The sequence below is a fragment of the Carcharodon carcharias genome, chromosome 1, assembly GCF_017639515.1.
Source record: "Carcharodon carcharias isolate sCarCar2 chromosome 1, sCarCar2.pri, whole genome shotgun sequence".
Taxonomy (NCBI): Eukaryota; Metazoa; Chordata; class Chondrichthyes; order Lamniformes; family Lamnidae; genus Carcharodon; species Carcharodon carcharias.
The window spans coordinates 261,918,135-261,939,115 of NC_054467.1; the positions used below are offsets into that span (position 1 = coordinate 261,918,135).

The 20,981-nt window shown below is 51.1% G+C and overlaps 1 protein-coding gene across 2 annotated transcripts in view; it reads right to left on the reverse strand.

The window, feature by feature from the left end:
• loxl3b (lysyl oxidase-like 3b) overlaps positions 1 to 20,981 on the reverse strand; it is a 108,897-nt gene that overhangs the window by 32,483 nt on the left and 55,433 nt on the right. The window contains exons 4-8 of one of the 2 annotated variants that reach the window (XM_041197875.1): positions 19,712 to 19,866; positions 10,669 to 10,824; positions 8,752 to 8,917; positions 5,011 to 5,254; positions 1,803 to 1,918 (exon numbers count right to left, since the gene is read on the reverse strand). In XM_041197875.1, the coding sequence (XP_041053809.1) occupies positions 1,803 to 1,918; positions 5,011 to 5,254; positions 8,752 to 8,917; positions 10,669 to 10,824; positions 19,712 to 19,866 (837 nt within the window). Of the gene's footprint in view, positions 1 to 1,802; positions 1,919 to 5,010; positions 5,255 to 8,751; positions 8,918 to 10,668; positions 10,825 to 11,494; positions 11,666 to 19,711; positions 19,867 to 20,981 lie in introns of both variants that reach the window. The other variant, XM_041197866.1, reaches the window with a different exon arrangement.

The following is a 20,981-nucleotide window of genomic DNA, read 5'->3' on the forward strand; positions in this document are numbered from 1 at the left end:
TTTTGACAGGATACATGCTGAGAGGTTGCTTGCTTTGACTGGAACTGGAGCGCTCAGTCTCAGGATAATCGTCTGGATATTTAGATCTGAGATGAGGACAAATTTCTTCAGTCAGAAGGTTGTGAATCTTTGGGATTCTCCAGCCCAGAGAGCTGTGGATATATCCAAGATAAAGTCAATAAATTTTGGGATTCTAAGGGATATGTGGACAGTACAGTCAAGAGGAGTTGAGGTAGAACACCATCCATGATCTTACTGAATGGTGGAGTAGGCTCGATGGACTGAATGGCCTTCTCCAGTTGATACTTCTAACGCTCTCCCAACACCTCATTGAAATGCCACCTCCATCAAACACCAAGAGCCCCAATGAAGAGGCAGCACATGCTCCTGTGAGGACACAATGTTTCTGGTGGAGAAGGCAGCTATCAGTGCTGGGTCACAGATAATGGAAATGGACCAATATTCTGGAATCTTACTCAAATATTTTTGAGGATTGGACAGTGTACAATCAGGAAACTACATTTGTTCATGAGTGGGGAGACTGTACAAGGGCTATGGGAGAAGGTTAAAGGCAGGGTGTAGGGGAGTGTATAAGGAATGTGCGAAGGTTGGTAGGCTTGCCTCCCACTGCAGATGTTTTTTGTGTTGCCTTATCTTGGGTTCCTGACTTGAAGGGACAGTGTGCAAAACAGTCCCACTCAGAAACTTTCAACACGCTAGTCTGGGTTGTATTTGAAAGCAAGTTTCGGATGTGGATGGAGATGCCTGCCTCACTGATCCATGAAAAGGAAGATCAGAAAATGACAGAATCCTCACAAACTTAGCCAGTACCCAGGGGGAATTCCAAGTCCCTGACAAACCTCTGTGTTGCGATGTGAATGCCAGGGGTTGGCTGCCCCATCAGAGAGACAACACCATCTCTCCAGACTCCAAACACCTGAAGGGTGAAAGATAGTGTCCAGGCACAGTGGGTATTCTAGACTCATTCAAAAGTGTGAAGATTCCTCACTATCACATTCAGGGCTCGATCTCTACCTGCTTCCCAAAGTCAGTGTTATAGCTGAGCTGGTGTTAAGTGCAAACAGATTTAACAGTCCCCCACTCAAGGTAATCAGCACTGAAGCTCCAGGGTCAGGTAAGATTTAATATTGCAACCATTCCCTGTCATCTCCCAGCGTTAAACCTGCCATCTCCCAGCGTTAATCCTGCCATCTCCCAGCGTTAATCTTGCCATCTCCCAGCGTTAATCCTGCCATCTCCCAGTGTTAAACCTGTCATCTCCCAGTGTAAATCCTGCTCATTTCCTGTTGTTAATCCCACTGTTTCCCAGTGATCATCCCAATATCTCCCAGTGTTGATCCTGCCAACTCCCAGTGTTATTCCCACCAGATCCTAGCGAGGAAGGTGCCAAGTCCCCGTGTTAATCCGGCTGACTCCCAATGCTATTCCCACATTGTGGTCCTGCACTCTGAGGGCTGAGGAGAGGGGGGACCAGTTGCTGGGTGAGGTTGTGAACAGCATCCAGAGTTTTCGAGGTGGACCTGACAGGATTTGTGAGGTATATAGCAGAGTCCACCCCTCACACACGGAGACAGGCCCACCTGAATATGGAATGGTGACACTGCCAGAGGCTAGACTGGGACTGGCGAAGCTGCAAGAACGGCTGGTTTCCATGGATACCGGTCCTCTTCCTAAAAGACCAGCATTGACACAGCAGCGTAGTCTGGCCGGCAAGATCAATGTCCTTCAACCTTGGACCTCTGCCTGACTTACAGGGAAGGCGCTGTTGTAACATTACTCACTGTCATCACAATCGCTGTCCTCCAGGCAGAAGCTGGCCTTATGTCCCTCTGCCACCTTACTGCCATTCAATGTGAGGATATCGTAATGGGTGAAGATGTCCATGCTGTGGTAGTGTCTGTGGGGAGACGAAGAGGATCTTAGGCCAAACTCACAATCCTGACCCACTCAGACTCACCGCCCAAGAATATAATCCAACAACCTGCACAGGGTAGATACAGAGTAAAGCTCACTCTACACTGTCCCCATCAAACACTCCCAGGACAGGTACAGCACGGGGTTAGATAGAGAGTAAAGCTGCCTCTACACTGTCCCCATCAAACACTCCCAGGACAGGTACAGCACAGGGTTAGATACAGAGTAAAGCTTCCTCTACACTGTCCCCATCAAACACTCCCAGGACAGGTACAGCACGGGGTTAGATACAGAGTAAAGCTCCCTCTACACTGTCCCCATCAAACACTCCCAGGACAGGTACAGCACGGGGTTAGATACAGAGTAAAGCTCCCTCTATTCTGTCCCCATCAAACACTCCCAGGACAGGTACAGCACGGGGTTAGATACAGAGTGATGCTCCCTCTACACTGTCCACATCAAACACTCCCAGGACAGGTACAGCACGGGGTTAGATACAGAGTAAAGCTGTCTCTACACCGTCCCCATCAAACACTCCCAGGACAGGTACAGCACGGAGTTAGATACAGAGTAAATGTCCCTCTACACTGTCCCCATCCAACAATCCCAGGACAGGTACAGCACGGGGTTAGATACTGAGTAAAGCTCCCTCTACACTGTCCACATCAAACACTCCCAGGACAGGTACAGCACGGGGTTAGATACAGAGTAAAGCTTCCTCTACAATGTCCCCATCAAACACTCCCAGGACAGGTACAGCACGGGGTTAGATACAGAGTAATGCTCCCTCTACACTGTCCACATCAAACACTCCCAGGACAGGTACAGCACGGGGTTAGATACAGAGTAAAGCTCCCTCTACACTGTCCCCATCAAACACTCCCAGGACAGGTACAGCACGGGGTTAGATACAGAGTAAATGTCCCTCTACACCGTCCCCATCAAACACTCCCAGGACAGGTACAGCACGGGGTTAGATACAGAGTAAATCTCCCTCTACACCGTCCCCATCAAACACTCCCAGGACAGGTACAGCATGGGTTTAGATACTGAGTAAATCTCCCTCTACACTGTCCCCATCAAACACTCCCAGGACAGGTACAGCACGGGGTTAGATGCAGAGTAAAGCTCCCTCTACACTGTCCCCATCAAACACTCCCAGGACAGGTACAGCCCGGGGTTAGATACAGAGTAAATGTCCCTCTAAACTGTCCACATCAAACACTCCCAGGACAGGTACAGCACGGGGTTAGATACAGAGTAAAGCTTCCTCTACAATGTCCCCATCAAACACTCCCAGGACAGGTACAGCACGGGGTTAGATACAGAGTAATGCTCCCTCTACACTGTCCACATCAAACACTCCCAGGACAGGTACAGCACGGGGTTAGATACAGAGTAAAGCTCCCTCTACACTGTCCCCATCAAACACTCCCAGGACAGGTACAGCACGGGGTTAGATACAGAGTAAATGTCCCTCTACACCGTCCCCATCAAACACTCCCAGGACAGGTACAGCACGGGGTTAGATACAGAGTAAATCTCCCTCTACACCGTCCCCATCAAACACTCCCAGGACAGGTACAGCATGGGTTTAGATACTGAGTAAATCTCCCTCTACACTGTCCCCATCAAACACTCCCAGGACAGGTACAGCACGGGGTTAGATGCAGAGTAAAGCTCCCTCTACACTGTCCCCATCAAACACTCCCAGGACAGGTACAGCCCGGGGTTAGATACAGAGTAAATGTCCCTCTAAACTGTCCCCATCAAACACTCCCAGGACAGATACAGCACGGGGTTAGATGCAGAGTAAATCTCCCTCTACACTGTCCCCATCAAACACTCCCAGGGCAGGTACAGCACAGGGTTAGATACAGAGTAAAGCTCTCTCTACACTGTCCCCATCAAACATTCCCAGGGCAGGTACAGCACAGGGCAGATAGAGAGTAAATCTCCCTCTACACTGTCCCCATCAAACACTCCCAGGACAGGTACAGCACGGGGTTAGATACAGAATAAAGCTCTCTCTACACTGTCGCCATCAAACACTCCCAGGACAGGTACAGCACGGGGTTAGATACAGAGTAAAGCTCTCTCTACACTGTCGCCATCAAACACTCCCAGGACAGGTACAGCACGGGGTTAGATACAGAGTAAAGCTCCCTCTACACTGTCCCCATCAAACACTCCCAGGACAGGTACAGCACGGGGTTAGATACAGAGTAAATCTCCCTCTACACCGTCCCCATCAAACACTCCCAGGACAGGTACAGCACAGGGTTAGATACAGAGTAAAGCCCCCTCTACACTGTCCCCATCAAACACTCCCAGGACAGGTACAGCACGGGGTTAGATACTGAGTAAAGCTCCCTCTACACTGTCCCCATCAAACACTCCCAGGACAGGTACAGCACGGGGTTAGATACAGAGTAAAGCTCCCTCTACACTGTCCACATCAAACACTCCCAGGACAGGTACAGCACGGGGTTAGATACAGAGTAAATCTCCCTCTACACCGTCCCCATCAAACACTCCCAGGACAGGTACAGCACGGAGTTAGATACAGAGTAAATGTCCCTCTACACTGTCCCCATCAAACACTCCCAGGGCAGGTACAGCACGGAGTTAGATACAGAGTAAAGCTCCCTCTACACTGTCCCCATCAAACACTCCCAGGACAGGTACAGCACGGAGTTAGATACAGAGTAAATGTCCCTCTACACTGTCCCCATCAAACACTCCCAGGACAGGTACAGCACGGGGTTAGATACAGAGTAAAGCTCCCTCTACACTGTCCCCATCAAACACTCTCACCTGGCCTCCCCTCTTCCTCTATTCCCTTGTCCCTTGTGTTTGTCTCAATGCTCTCAGCTTGAACCATTCCTCCGGACTAGGGGTACTGAGCCTGCCCAGTGCCTTTCCCCACCTGAGGCCCACAGTTTAACCCCACGAGCTCTGGCTTATTCTCGCTGGCCTTTAATACTCTCCTTCCTCTGGTCCCTTTGAGTTTCCCTGACCCCCCAGGTAACCACGGAGCCTTTTCCCCGTCTGCCAATGCCTCCCCACTCTTACCCGTGACATTCATGCCAGACCCAGGAGTGCCGGCCGGCCTTGGGTCTGAAGTCCGCCCGGCCGATGTTGTGGATTTCGGAGGAGAAGCGGAGGAGCCTGCGGTGCCCGTATGGCCAGTTGGCATTCCTGGCAGTGCTGGAGAGGCAGTCCTCCTCGGCAGCGCAGTACAGCATGTGAAGGGGTCGGTCCTCAATGTAGGCAGTCTGCTGGACAAGCCGTGCATCCAAGATCAAGTCAGACGAAGCTGTGGAAGACATAGGGCGTATAATGTTCAAAAGCTGGAGCATCTACCAGAGCAGCAGTTATGAATCACTGTGCCAGAGCAGTTGCGACGTCACACTGGAGCACTGTGCCAGAGGAGCGGTGGCAGATTGCACTGGAGCACTGTGCCAGGGCAGTAGCGACGCCACACTGGAGCACTGTGCCAGAGGAGCAGTGACATCACTGCTGGAACAGTGGGCCAGAGCAACAGTTACAAATCACACTGGAGCACTGCACCTGGGCAGTTGTGACATCACACTGGAGCGCTGTGCCAGAGCAGCAGTGGAAGATCGCACTGGGGCATTTGCGTGAGAGCAGCAGTGGAAGATCGCACTGGGGCACTGCATCAGAGCAGCAGTGGTAGATCGCACTGGAGCATTGTGCCAGAGCAGCAGTGGCAGATCGCACTGCAGCACTGTGCCAGAGCAGCAGTGGCGGATCGCACTGGGGCACTGCATCAGAGCAGCAGTGGCAGATCGCACTGGAGCATTGTGCCAGAGCAGCAGTGGCAGATCGCACTGCAGCACTGTGCCAGAGCAGCAGTGGAAGATCGCACTGGGGCACTGTGCCAGAGCAGCAGTGACAGGTGGCACTGGACAATGATACTGAACAAAAGTTGGGGAATGTCTTTTATGCCACTCTTCTCCCCTCACAATTCCACCCCCACCCTGAAGATCCTGAGTCATGTTGGGACTCAGTCTCCCAGACACCAACAAGTGTTTACTCCCCCAGCCGTGGCCAACCTACATATCATTCTGGGCAGTGGGTAGCAATAGTCCATCCAATCACTGGGCTTGAGTCATCACCTCCAGTCCCAATCCAGTCCTCGTGCATTGCCCACACTCGCTCACCAGCACATGGTCCCTGCATAGTGATCAGGATGGGATCTGGACTGGAGCATTCCTGAGCTGTTCTGTGCCTGAACTGGGAATTGTTGGATTAGTGCACTATCTGTAATTGAAAGGTCACTCTGTACTATTGCGGAACAGGCTGTAACTAACCTAACAGCACTTCATGCTGAAACAAATATAAAATGGAGGAGCACATTGTCAGTGTATTAGGGAGTTCTGGACTGTACCCAGCCCATGGGAGTGCTTGATCCTGAGCTGGTTTGAGCTGGACATAGACCCTCCAAGGCATAGAGTCATAACAAACATACACAAAGCATTCCTTGGGCAAGGTTACAGAGTACAGGTTCAGAGACCGTGTTATAGAGAGAACATTAAAGCCACTGAGACTGCACAGTGTAGATTCACCAAGATGATACCAAGGATTTAGAGAAACGGTAGCGTAGTGGTAATGGTTAATCATCCTGAGACCTGGATGAATACTCCAGAGATATGAGTTCAAATCCCACCACAACAGCAAGGAGAATTTAAATTCAATTAATTAATAAAATCTGAAATCAAATACTAGTCTCAGTCATAATGATCATGAAACTATTGGATTGTTATATAAACCCATGTGGTTCACTAATGTCCTTAAGGTATGGAAATCTGCTGTCCTTACCTGGTCTGACCTACATGTGGCTCCAGACCCACAGCATAACTGCGCTCTGAAGTGGTCTTGCAAGCCACTCAGTTGTAGGAGGCACACCACCACCTACTCAAGGGCAATTAGGGATGGGCAATAAATGCTGGCCCAGCCAGCAAAGCCCACATCCCAACAATGAATATAAAAAAAATGAGAAACTGCGAGGATGTGTAAAGAGTCGAGAAACTGGGAATGTTTCCACTGGAGCAGAGAAGCTTAAGGAGATAAAAGCAAAAAACTGCGGATGTTGGAAATCTGAAACAGAAACAGGAAGTACTGGAAAGACTCAGCAGGTCTAACAGCATCCGTGGAGAGAAAAGCAGAGCCAACGTTTCGAGTCCGTATGAAGAAGAGTCATACGAACTCAAAACGTTAACAAGGTTAATCAGAGATTGGGTTTCAGAAATGGTAATGCAGAGGGAGTGCCAGTCTGACCGATGATACATCTGAGCTGCAATCCTTGCCAATGATGCTGCACTAACTGCTTTCAATTCTGGACACCACATCTCAGAAGGATATATCTGGCCTTCGGGGAGGTGTAGTTCAGATTCACCAGGATGATTCCAGGGCTAAAAGGGTTAAATTTAAATTAATTGGGGAGATGGTGGCACAGTGGTGATGTCACTGGACTAGTAATGCAGAGGAAACCCCCTTCCCCCCCCACACAAGGGCCAGTCTGTATCTTGGTCTCATATTTTGCTTTCAGAGACCTTTGCTCTGCTATCAACAGATTCTGCTAGCTGACCTTGACGCCACTATTAGCACCTGCCTTAGTCTTTGACACTATCATTCCCACTCCCTTTGTCTTGTGTCCATGACATGTTTCTCAAATCTCTCTGGAGCTCCCACCTTCCCCTGAACTTCTATGTTGCTCCACCTGCTCTACCCCTTCTCTTCAACAATATAAAATCCAGCACATTTCTACCTCTCTTCCGTTCTGAAGGAGAGAAATACGGACTCGAAAAGTTAACTCTGTTTCTCTCTCCACAGATGCTGCCAGACCTGCTGAGTTTTTTCCAACATTTTCTGTTTTTGTTATAGTAATGCTCTGGGGACATGGGTTCAAATCCCACCATGATGGCTCGTCAAATTTAAATTCAGTTAATAAAATCTGGAATATAAAGCCAGTCTCAGTAATGGTGACCACGAAATCATTATCGATTGTTGTAAAATCCCATCTGTCTCGCTAATGTCCTTCAGAGAAGGAAATCTGCTGTCATCACCTGGTCTGGCCTACATCTGACTCCAGACCCACAGCAATGCGGTTGGCTCTTAATGGCCCTCAAAGGGCAGTTAGGGACGGTAATAAATGCTGGCCTCTCCGGTGACACCCACATCCCGTGAAGTAATAAATATAAACAAAATTAATAGATTATGAGGGTGAGTTACATAGACTCGGCCTGCATTAGAAGATTAAGGGGTGGCGTAATTGAGGGGGTTTAAGATTGAAGGATTTTAACTTTTGTGTGGTTAGAGAGAAACTACTTCCTGCGATGGGCGGAGTGGGGGGGGGGGGAGGCATTGGGTGGTGTCTGTAGCAGTGGTACAACAACAACTTGCATTTTTATAGCCCCTTTAAAGATGAAAACAACTCAGGGCAGCTCACAGGAGCGATTATCGAACATAATATGACACCGAGCCAAGTAAGGAAAAGCTTGGTCGAAGAGGTAGGTTTTAACAATGTCTTCGAGGAGAAGAGCGGGGCAGAGAGGCGGAGAGGTTTAGGGAGGGAATTCCAGAGCTTGGGGCCCAGGCGGCTGACGGCACCATTGCCAATGGTGGAGCGATTAAAATTAAGGATGGTCAAGATGCCAGAAGTAGAGGAGCAGGGAGATCTCGGAGGGTTGTGGGGCCCCGAGGGTAGGGCATGGAGCGATTTGAAAACAAGGAAGAGCCATCCCACCCCCCCCCCCCAATCACAAGACAGAGACACAGGAGGATCCTTACTCTCAGAACATATCACTCCAGCAGCAAAACGTGCCCCAGTCTTCTTGCATTTCACATTGGCTCCATGGTTCTGACACTGGCTTAGCGTCATCTCATTTCCAGTACACTTCACTCCGCTCAGAACCATCTCTTTGGCACCAGTGTCGGCATCCCAGTACCAGGTTTCCTTGGAAACAATGGGGGGAGGGGGGGGTCAAAGGTTAAGTGTGCTAACATTCATCAGCCCTAGTTCCCAACACAAGAATCTAGAAGGTAAATGAGACGTGGATGCGCTTATTCAGCAACCTAGGCACAGGTACAATCGGCCAATTGGCCTCTACCAGTGCTGTGGAATTCTATGATTCTAATACCCTGGTGTTAGGCTGTAGTTTCATCAATTGAGTGCAGGGGAACTGGATATTCAATTCAAACTTGCTGTCTAGAGTCTCGAGCTAGGGGGTCACAGTCTCAGGACAAAGGGTCGGCCATTTAGGACTGAAATGGGGAGAAATTTCTTCACGCAGAGGCTAGTGAATCTTTGGAACTCTCTACTCCGGGGGGGCTGTGGACCCTCAGTCATTGAGTATATTCAAGGCTGGGGTAGATTTTTGATCTCGAAGGGATATGGGGGAGCAGGCAGGAAAGTAGGGTTGAGGCAGAAGATCATCCACCACCTTAAAGAATGGCAGAACAGGACTGAGGGGCCGAATAGCCTCCCCCTCTGGTATCCTATGTTCTTGCAGAGGGGGCTCTGAGATTTCCCTTCCTTACTGGAGACCAGCGTGAAGAAAACAGGAAGATTGAGGCCGAAGGAGACCAGCCATGTGCCTGCCCTCCTGGCTCACTGGGACGAATGCAGCCAACCCTGTGGGAAACACCCCCAAAGCAGACAACTGACACACCCGCGTGTGTTTGCAATGTGGGGCCCGGAAAGCAAAGGTAGGGCCACGGTCTCGACTAATATTTCTCAGGCGTAATGCCGCGATAGGTGAACTGCTCATTCCATGGTATCTGCAGAGGGCAGAAGTGGGGACTGAAAGGGGAAAGGGGAAAGGGGAAACCTGTTGGGAAGAGGGTCGCTCACTCAGTTGATATTGGGTACCTTAGCCTTGAAGTGCAAACACTGAACCAGTAACCGGGGGGCGGAGAGTTCAAATCCCACCGGGGCTGAAAGTGAATTCAGTGAAGCCGGTAATTTGTGGACCAGCCCCAGAACGTGAAGCTATGCCACTCGCTTGATTAAATGTCTTACAGGGAACGGGAATCTGCTGTCCTCCCCTCGCCCAGTCTGGACCCACGTGTGTCTGCAAACCCACAGTAGGTGAGTGTGGGCAATTAGGAGCAGGCCTGGCCAGGGGTTCCCAGCAAGGAGAAGGCCACACTGCCCAGAGGCTCACGGCCTCAGTCCCTCAGGGTTATCTCACGGCTGAGCTCAGGGTCACTGCTTCTGGTTTTCAATCACTCCTCAGCCGGCCTGCGACCCACGTGGTGACATTCCCCCCACCCCCCACCCAACCCTTTCCTGCACCTCCAGGGATTCAGGTCTTGAGATCCACTAAGGACAGAGAAGTGGAATTCAGCTCGGAAACCCGGGGGGGGGGGGAGGGGGGATCCTTGTCTCTTGACGATCCTTGTGAGGGGCCCCTAATTGAACCCATAAAAAAAAACCGTCCCCTCCCAGGCCCTGTGCTAGCGGCTGCTAGCTACGCACACTTCCATGGTGACAGGGTGAAAGGATACGAACCTTGGTTCACAGAAAATCCTGTCGCCCGGTTCATCAGCCTGCAAACTCTCCTAATCACACGCTACTCCATGGGGCACAGGGCACCAGAAACCAGTGGGGACTTGAGGAAGGCATAAATAACCTCCCTCCCCTAATGCACATCTACATTCGCACTGTTCCTGCTTGCTCCGCTGGCTTCCCTGGGTTGTACATACCGTGACTGCATGCAGGGAATAGCCTAGACCCAACTGTCGACACGCCACCATCGCTTCATTCGTGGTCCACCTGTCACTGCATATTATCCCCCACTTTTTGTCGTGCAGAATTTCCACACGACCCTCGTAGGTCGTTCTCCCACCGACGATCCGGATCTGTGGAAAATTCTCACCGTTGTCAGCATGCAGGTCCCTGCCCCAACCCTGTGCACCCTCCTTTCTCTCTGTCTCTCGTTCTCCTTCCATCCGTCTCTCACTCTCTCTCACTCCCTCCCTTCTGTGTCTCACCCCTCTCTCACTCCCTCTCTCATCTTCAATCTCTCTAATCTTGCTCTCTCTCTCTCTCTCTCTCAGTTCCTTCCCACACTCACACACACTTGCATTCTCTATCTCTCAGCCTCCCTCCACCCCCCAGCCCTCTATCATTCTCACCCCCTCATTATCTCCCAACCTCTGTCACTCCCCTCACTCACTCCATTCCCTTCCCTCTCCTTTCTTTCCCCCTCTCTCTCTCCTCTCTCTCCTTTCTTCTCCCCTGCACTCCCTCCTCTGTCTCCCTCTCCTTTCCTCTCCCCCCTCAAACTCTCTCTCCTTTCCCCCCACCCCCCCCCCACTCCCTCTCTCTTTGCCCCACCCTGCCCACTCCATTTAGTGTTTAACCTCTGACCTGCCCCGGCTCCACTAGTTTAAATGATTGGCCTACAACAGTGCAGGTGAAGTGTGGGTCTAAGAGGACTGAACCAGGTTAGCGGAGAGCTCGCTACATCGTGACCTGCACAGGTTCTGGGGTGTGGGGGTGTGAGCAGGAGGGTCAAGACGTACATACTTGGACACCATGGTTGGCGTATCCAATGCCCAGCTGCCGACAAGCCACCATGGCCTCCAGAGTCCCCCAGCCTTCTCCGCATAGCAGGCCCCACTGCTGAGTTCCATTAGCTATTGTTGTCAGAACCTCCACTCTGCCCTCGAAACGAGTCCGTCCTCCACTGATCCGGATCTGCGAGCGTTAGGCGGATTAAGATGTTAAGCTGCAGGCCAAAGGCTGGGTCACTGGGCAGAGTACCGCAAAGGCAGAGGCAGTGTTGTGTATAATAGCCACACTCAGAGACCTGGGCACACTTCACTTCAGATCAGAAAAAGGACATGGAGGGCACTGGAGAAGTTTCACAAAGACGGTCTATAGAACGGTGTCAGAATGAGAGGGGATATCTATCAGGCTGATAGAGGGGGCTGGTGGGTGACCTGGTTAGTGATGTTTAAGATTAGGAAAGGGTTCGAGGGGTAGGCGTAGAGAAGATGTTCCCACTTGTGGGGAAGACCAGAATCAGGGGTCATCGATATGAAATAGTCACTAATAAATCAATTGGGAATCCAGGAGAAACTCCTTTACCCAAAGAATGGGGAGAATACGGGACCCCCGCTACCTCAGAGAGTGGTGGAGGCAAACAGCAGAGATACAGTTACAGGGAAGTTGGATGAACACATGAGGGGGAGAAAGGAATTGAAGGATATTTTAATGGAGTGAGAGGAAGTGGGTTGGGTGTGGAGGGGGGTGGTGGAGTGGGAGAAGACTTGTTTGGAGCAGAAACACTGGACACTGGTAAGGACCAAAGGGGCCAAATGGCCTTTTCTGTGCTGCACAGTCTTTGTAATGTCCAGCTAACTAACACCAGCTTGGGCCTGGATAGAGTGGACGTGGGGAAGATGTTTCCATTAGTAGGAGAGACTAGGACCCGAGGGCACAGCCTCAGAGTAAAGGGAAGACCTTTTAGAACAGAGATGAGGAGAAATTTCTTTAGCCAGAGGGTGGTGAATCTATGGAATTCATTGCCACAGAAGGCTGTGGAGGCCAGGTCATTGAATGTATTTAAGACCGAGATAGATAGGTTCTTGATTGGTAAGAGGATCAAAGGTTACGGGGAGAAGGCGGGAGAATGGGGCTGAGAAACTTATCAGCCATGATTGAATGGCGGAGCAGACTTGATGGGTCGAATGGCCTAATTTCTGCTCCTATGTCTTATGGTCTTATGGACTCCACAGAGACAAAGCTCTAAAGAGATTCCCTCAGCTTCCAGAAACATCCAGGGGCGGCAAATGGGGCCAATGCCACAGTTATAAGTTATAACGACTGGAATAAGGGTTGTTGAATGAGGATGGGACCTCAACTAAACTCCCATCAGCAGCAAAGCAGCTACCCACCCTGAGGGCTGGGCCAGTCAGCTGAGACCCTGCCCTTGCACAGTAACAATTCTAGATGGGCCACAAGGGTCAGGGGTCACTGGCAACGTGTTACTCAACAGGCAGGTCCACTAGCCACAGGACAGCTGTGTGGTTTAGAGGGTGGGGCACAGTACATATTATACACAAACAAGCACTGAGTAAGCTCTGTAGATACCCAGTATCACATGAGGATACTGGACTGCAAAGTTGATCACCCATTTACAATACTACACAATACTACTACAGCATTAGAGAAACCAAACCAGCAAAGGTAAACAAAATATAAACAACCAGAGGGAAAAAAAACAGCTTCCACAAAGAATAACAGCAGTAAGGGCTCTACAAGTGAGTAATAGGGAGGGTCAGCAACCAAAACTAGGAGTGAATAACAGAAGGTAATAGATACTGGGAGTGAGTAACAGAGGGTAATAGATACTGGGAGTGAGTAACAGAGGGTAATAGATACTGGGAGTGAGTAACAGAGGGTAATAGACACTGGCAGTGAGTAACATAGGGTAATAGATACTGGGAGTAACAGAGGGTAATAGGTACGGGAGTGAGTAACAGAGGGTAAAAGATATGGGAGTGCGTAACAGAGGGTAATAGATATAGGAGTGAGTAACAGAGGGTAAAAGATATGGAAGTGAGTAACAGGGTAAAAGATATGGGAGTGAGTAATAGAGGGTAAAAGATATGGGAATGAGTAACAGAGGGTAATAGATATGGGAGTGAGTAACAGGGTAAAAGATATGGGAGTGAGTAATAGAGGGTAATAGATATAGGAGTGAGTAACAGAGGGTAAAAGATATGGGAGTGAGTAACAGAGGGTAAAAGATATAGGAATGAGTAACAGAGGGTAATAGATATGGGAGTGAGTAACAGGGTAAAAGATATGGGAGTGAGTAATAGAGGGTAATAGATATAGGAGTAAGTAACAGAGGGTAACAGATACTGGAAGTGAGTAACAGAAGGTAATAGATCTGGGAATGAGTAACAGTGATTACTAGATACTGGGAGTAAGAGTGAATTCTAGATACTGGGAGTGAGTTACAAAGGGAAATAGATACTGGGGTGAATTTGTCTGAAGAGCCACTGACAGTGATTATTCCATTCTTTGTATAAAGGCTCCTGTGCTGTGCTTGTTGCCCAGGTATGAATGAGCCCTGTTGAGGTGACCATGCACTGTGATCACTCTGCGTGGTTCCATGCTGTGCTGTTTGTTTTCCACACTGAGTTCCAAGGAAGAATCCACTCTCGTTGGCCTTACACAAGTGTAAACGTGTGCTGTCACCCTGTGTTACTCTTACTGGTGTGGGTATCATGGGGGGTCCTCATTACCGGGAAGGTTCTGGGAGAATAAGTCCCAAGAGGAAATCCCATTAGTGGAACCCCCCCCCCTCCACCATGGAAAAGGGAATCCCATTATTGAGGGAATCTTGACAGTGGGATCCCCCCTCGATGGGATAAGTTGGGACGAAGAGGAATTACTGGATCTAACCAGGTGGGTGAGCTGATTTTGCCTCTGGCAGTCCCTGAACTGGGCTGGGAAAACCATCGAATGAATAACTGGGAACTTGCGTTCAGCTCTCCCACTATCAGACTCATCACTCCTTAAGGCGTAACTTCTGAGGTCAAACATCCCAAACCCCTCCCACCCCAACCCCAACCAACCCTCGTCACTCAAGCGGCCAGCGAGAAAGGACACTACCTTAGGTCACTAAAGTAACCAGTCACAACTTTAGTTCTTGAAGCTGCTGGTGATCATTGGGCTGCAGTGACACAAAGCTTGAGGGACAGAACCAGAGGTTAAGCAAGAGCGCAAAATGTAACCGAGAGTGTACACCTCGGAACGTACAGTGTAACCGAGAGTGCACAACTCGGAACGTACAGTGAAACCGAGAGTGCACACCTCGGAAAGTACAGTGTAACCGAGAGTGTACACCTCAGAACGTACAGCGTAACCGAGAGTGTACACCTCAGAGCACAGTGTAACCGAGAGTGTATGCCTCAGAACGTAGTGTAACCGAGAGTGTATGCCTCAGAACATACAGTGTAACCGAGAGTGTACGCCTCAGCACATACAGTGTAACCGAGAGTGTACGCCTCAGCACGTACTGTGTAACCGAGAGTGTACACCTCAGAACGTACAGTGTAACCGAGAGTGTACAGCTCAGCACGTACAGTGTAACCGAGAGTGTACACCTCAGAACGTACAGTGTAACCGAGAGTGTACACCTCAGAACGTACAGTGTAACTGAGTGTACACCTCAGAACATACAGTGTAACCGAGAGTGTACACCTCAGAACATACAGTGTAACCGAGTGTACACCTCAGAACGTACAGTGTAACCGAGAGTGTACACCTCAGAACGTACAGTGTAACCGAGTGTACACCTCAGAACATACAGTGTAACCGAGTGTGTACACCTCAGAACGTACAGTGTAACCGAGAGTGTACACCTCAGAGCACAGTGTTATCAAGTGTACATTTCATATCTCTCTCTCTGACTCATTGATGTCAAACTGGTGTATCAGGACACACAATTTCAATTGTAAACTACCCTCGAGTTCAAGGGCATTGGATTCTGTAGTGTTAACGATCGTACCCATCAGTTCATTAGCAAATATTTAACCCTCACAAGAATCCACAACTCAATGGAGCTCATACATACCACAGTGACACGCAACATTCATTCATCTCGTGGAGCTTGCAAATGCTATATCCTACTCAATCTACACTGCCCCATCAAACACTCCCAGGACAGGTACAGCACGGGGTTCGATACAGAGTAAATGTCCCTCTACACTGTCCCCATCAAACACTCCCAGGGCAGGTACAGCACAGGGTTAGATACAGAGTAAAGCTGTCTCTACACTGTCCCCATCAAACACTCCCAGGACAGGTACAGCATGGGGTTAGATACAGAGTAAAACTCCCTCTACACTGTCCACATCAAACACTCCCAGGACAGGTACAGCACGGGGTTAGATACAGAGTAAAACTGTCTCTACACTGTCCCCATCAAACACTCCCAGGGCAGGTACAGCACAGGGTTAGATACAGGGTAAAACTCCCTCTACACTGTCCCCATCAAACACTCCCAGGACAGGTACAGCACGGGGTTAGATACAGAGTAAAACTGTCTCTACACTGTCCCCATCAAACACTCCCAGGACAGGTACAGCACAGGGTTAGGTACAGAGTAAATGTCCCTCTACACTGTCCCCATCAAACACTCCCAGGACAGGTACAGCACGGGGTTAGATACAGAGTAAAGCTCCCTCTACACTGTCCCCATCAAACACTCCCAGGGCAGGTACAGCACGGGGTTAGATACAGAGTAAAGCTGTCTCTACACTGTCCCCATCAAACACTCCCAGGACAGGTACAGCACGGGGTTAGATACAGAGTAAAGCTCCTTCTACACTGTCCCCGTCAAACACTCCCAGGACAGGTACAGCACGGGGTTAGATACAGAGTAAAGCTCCCTCTACACTGTCCCCATCAAACACTCCCAGGACAGGTACAGCACGGGGTTAGATACAGAGTAAAGCACCCTCTACACTGTACCCATCAAACACTCCCAGGACAGGTACAGCACGGGGTTAGATACAGAGTAAAGCTGTCTCTACACTGTCCCCATCAAACACTCCCAGGACAGGTACAGCACGGGGTTAGATACAGAGTAAAGGTCCCTCTACACTGTCCACATCAAACACTCCCAGGACAGGTACAGCACGGGGTTAGATACAGAGTAAAGCTGTCTCTACACTGTCCCCATCAAACACTCCCAGGACAGGTACAGCACGGGGTTAGATACAGAGTAAAGCTGTCTCTACACTGTCCCCATCAAACTCTCCCAGGACAGGTACAGCACGGGGTTAGATACAGAGTAAAGCTCCCTCTACACTGTCCCCATCAAACACACCCAGGACAGGTACAGCACGGGGTTAGATACAGAGTAAAGCTGTCTCTACACTGACTTCCAACCTGTTGATGTGGTTGGATAATTGGTGATGAGCTGTTGTCTAACACACCCTCCCCACCGGCCTGTTTCTGCTAGCTGCATAATTCCTCAACTCTCCTTACCCCGAGGAGCTGGATTCTGTTACGAACTCTGTTTGAATCACTGAGTGTTGTGGGAATGGTGAGCTCTGTGATGTAGGAGTTAATGGTTAGACATAGCAAGCAGATGTCTGGATCCGAATCCTAACTCTATCTGCGGCTGGTTCTCTGCTATTTGACTTTGGCCCAGATATTTGGAAAGTTCCTTTTTTAAAGAGTTCTATGGTGAGGCTGCATTACTGCCCTCCACTCACTCCCAGTCTCCCCCCTCCCCTCACTCCCAGTCTCCCCCCTCCACTCACTCCCAGTCTCCCCCCTCCCCTCACTCCCAGTCTCCCCCCTCCACTCACTCCCAGTCTCCCCCCTCCACTCACTCCCAGTCTCCCCCCTCCACTCACTCCCAGTCTCCCCCCTCCACTCACTCCCAGTCTCCCCCCTCCACTCACTCCCAGTCTCCCCCCTCCACTCACTCCCAGTCTCCCCCCTCCACTCACTCCCAGTCTCCCCCCTCCACTCACTCCCAGTCTCCCCCCTCCACTCACTCCCAGTCTCCCCCCTCCACTCACTCCCAGTCTCCCCCCTCCACTCACTCCCAGTCTCCCCCCTCCACTCACTCCCAGTCTCCCCCCTCCCCTCACTCCCAGTCTCCCCCCTCCACTCACTCCCAGTCTCCCCCCTCCACTCACCTCCCAGTCTCCCCCCTCCACTCACCTCCCACTCTCCTCCCTCCCCTCACTCCCACTCTCCCCCCTCCCCTCACCTCCCACTCTCCCCCCTCCCCTCACGCCCAGTCTCCCCCTCCCCTCACGCCCAGTCTCCCCCTCCCCTCACTCCCAGTCTCCCCCCTCCACTCACTCCCAGTCTCCCCCCTCCACTCACGCCCAGTCTCCCCCTCCCCTCACGCCCAGTCTCCCCCTCCCCTCACTCCCAGTCTCCCCCCTCCCATCACCTCCCACTCTCCCCCCTCCCCTCACTCTTAGTCTCCCCCTCCCCTCACTCCCACTCTCCCCCCTCCCCTCACTCCCACTCTCCCCCTCCCCTCACTCCCACTCTCCCCCTCCCCTCACTCCCACTCTCCCCCCTCCCCTCACTCCCACTCTCCCCCCTCCCCTCACTCCCACTCTCCCCCTCCCCTCACTCCCACTCTCCCCCTCCCCTCACCTCCCACTCTCCCCCCTCCCCTCACTCCCACTCTCCCCCCTCCCCTCACTCCCACTCTCCCCCCTCCCCTCACTCCCACTCTCCCCCCTCCCCTCACTCCCACTCTCCCCCCTCCCCTCACCTCCCACTCTCCCCCTCCCCTCACCTCCCACTCTCCCCCTCCCCTCACTCCCACTCTCCCCCCTCCCCTCACTCCCACTCTCCCCCCTCCCCTCACTCTTAGTCTCCCCCTCCCCTCACTCCCACTCTCCCCCCTCCCCTCACTCCCACTCTCCCCCCCTCCCCTCACTCCCACTCTCCCCCCTCCCCTCACTCTTAGTCTCCCCCTCCCCTCACTCCCACTCTCCCCCCTCCCCTCACTCCCACTCTCCCCCCTCCCCTCACTCCCACTCTCCCCCCTCCCCTCACTCTTAGTCTCCCCCTCCCCTCACTCCCACTCTCCCCCCTCCCCTCACTCCCACTCTCCCCCCTCCCCTCACCTCCCACTCTCCCCCCTCCCTCCCATTCTCCCCCCTCCCCTCACTTCCCACTCTCCCCCCTCCCCTCACCTCCCACTCTCCCCCCTCCCTCCCATTCTCCCCCCTCCCCTCTCCCTCTCCCTCTCCCCATCCCCTCTCACTTTCTCTGCCCCCTGCCCTCATCTACTCCCCACACCCTCCTCTCCTTTCTCTCCCCTCCACTTCTCCCCTCCCTCTTCAACTCTCCCTGCCACACCCTTCACCCTCCATCTCTCCCCTCCTCCCTCTCCCTCACCCCCTTCTTCCTTATCACCTTCCGTCTATCTCTCTCTCTTGCCCCCCTCCACCTTCTCCCTCTTGTCTCCCTCCTCTCTCTCCATCACCTTTCCTCCGGACCATTCCTCCTCCTCACCCCCTCCACCTTTCCCCTTTGCCTCACCTCCCGTCCCCTTCCACCTCTCCCCCCGTCTCACACTCTGACACCCAAACACGCGCGCGGCGCACACACACAGTCAGACACACACACACTCAGACACACACACAATCAGACACACACACAGTCAGACACACACACACTCAGATACACACACACTCAGATACACACACACTCATACAGTCAGACACACACACACACTCAGACACACACACAGTCAGACACACACACACACTCACACACACACACCAACACTCAGTCACACACACTCAGACACACACACACACACACACACACACTCACTCAGGCACACACACACTCAGACACACACACACTCAGACACACACACACACACACACACACACACACACACTCAGATACACACACACTCATACAGTCAGACACACACACACTCAGACACACACACACTCAGACACACACACACTCACACAGTCAGACACACACACATTCAGACACACACACACACTCACACACACACACACCCACACAGACACACACACACACTCAGACACACACACACACACACTCAGACAGACATACACTCAGATACACACAGACACACACACACACACACACAGACACACACACACACTCAGACACACACAGACACACTCAGACACACACACACAGAAACAGACACTCACACACACGCTCAATATAGGTCATTGAACAGAAGTGCCTGACCGTGGTCTCAAAGCCCATATAGGGGACATTGCAGCGAACGGCTGCATCTTCAGTGTGTTTGCAGTCGTCCTCTGAAATATTCTTCGCTGCACAATCCCAGATCGACTTTTCGAAGCCTGTACACTTCACCTCGTTGAGATAGATTGGGCCCATCCCTGCAAAACAGTGCGAGGTTAGTGGGATACACTCAGAGCGACAGCAAACACAACTCACTGGAACCCACAACAGAAAGTCCGAGTGCAGGAGAAAGATATTCAGCCAGAGGAAATTAACAAACTAAACGCTAGTGAGATTCATGGATGAACAAAGACAATAGGGAAGAGTTGAAGGTTAGGAAAGAGGCAGCATTAAACACATGGAGAGTAGAGGAGTGCAGACTAAGGGAAAGCACAGACAGTAGGGGAAAAGGCAAAAAAAACATTAGGAAGGCAAAGACAGAGTCCGAAATTAAAAATCAAGAAACAAACCAGTCAAACCATCTCACAGGCAAATAAATAAAAAAATGAATGCTGTGATGGGAATTAAGGGTTAGATAGGAAAATACCAACGGTGGAGTGTGGCAGATAGATTCAATCATTACTTAATTTATCACAGAGATAGAACAAGCTTACTGCTTGGGCTGAATGGCCTCGTTCTCTGCTGTATACATGAGCTAAGCCCATGTAAACACTTCACAGTAACACTAGGAAAATATCACACACCCCTCATTGTAACACTTTCTGATATACCCCACACTCATCACTGCAACACACTGATATACCCCACACCCCTCACTGTAACACTCTAATATACCCCACACTCCTCACTGTAACACTCTCTGATATACCCCACACCCCTCACTGTAACACTCTCTGATATACCCCACACCCCTCACTGTAACATTCTGATATACCCCACACACCTCACTTTAACCCCCTCTAATATACCACACATACCGCACTGTAACACTCTGATAAACCCCACACTCCTCACTGTAACACTCTCTGATATATCCCACACCCCTCACTGTAACACTCTCTGATATACCCCACGCCCCTCACTGTAACCCTCTATAATATACCACGCACCCCACACTGTAACACTCTGATATACCCCACACCCCTCACTGTAACACTCTGATATACCCCACACCCCTCACTGTAACACTCTGATATACCCCACACCCGTCACTGTAACACTCTGATATACATCACACCCCACACTGTAACACTCTGATATACCCACACGCCTCACTGTAATACTTTCTGATATAGTCCACACTCCTCACAGT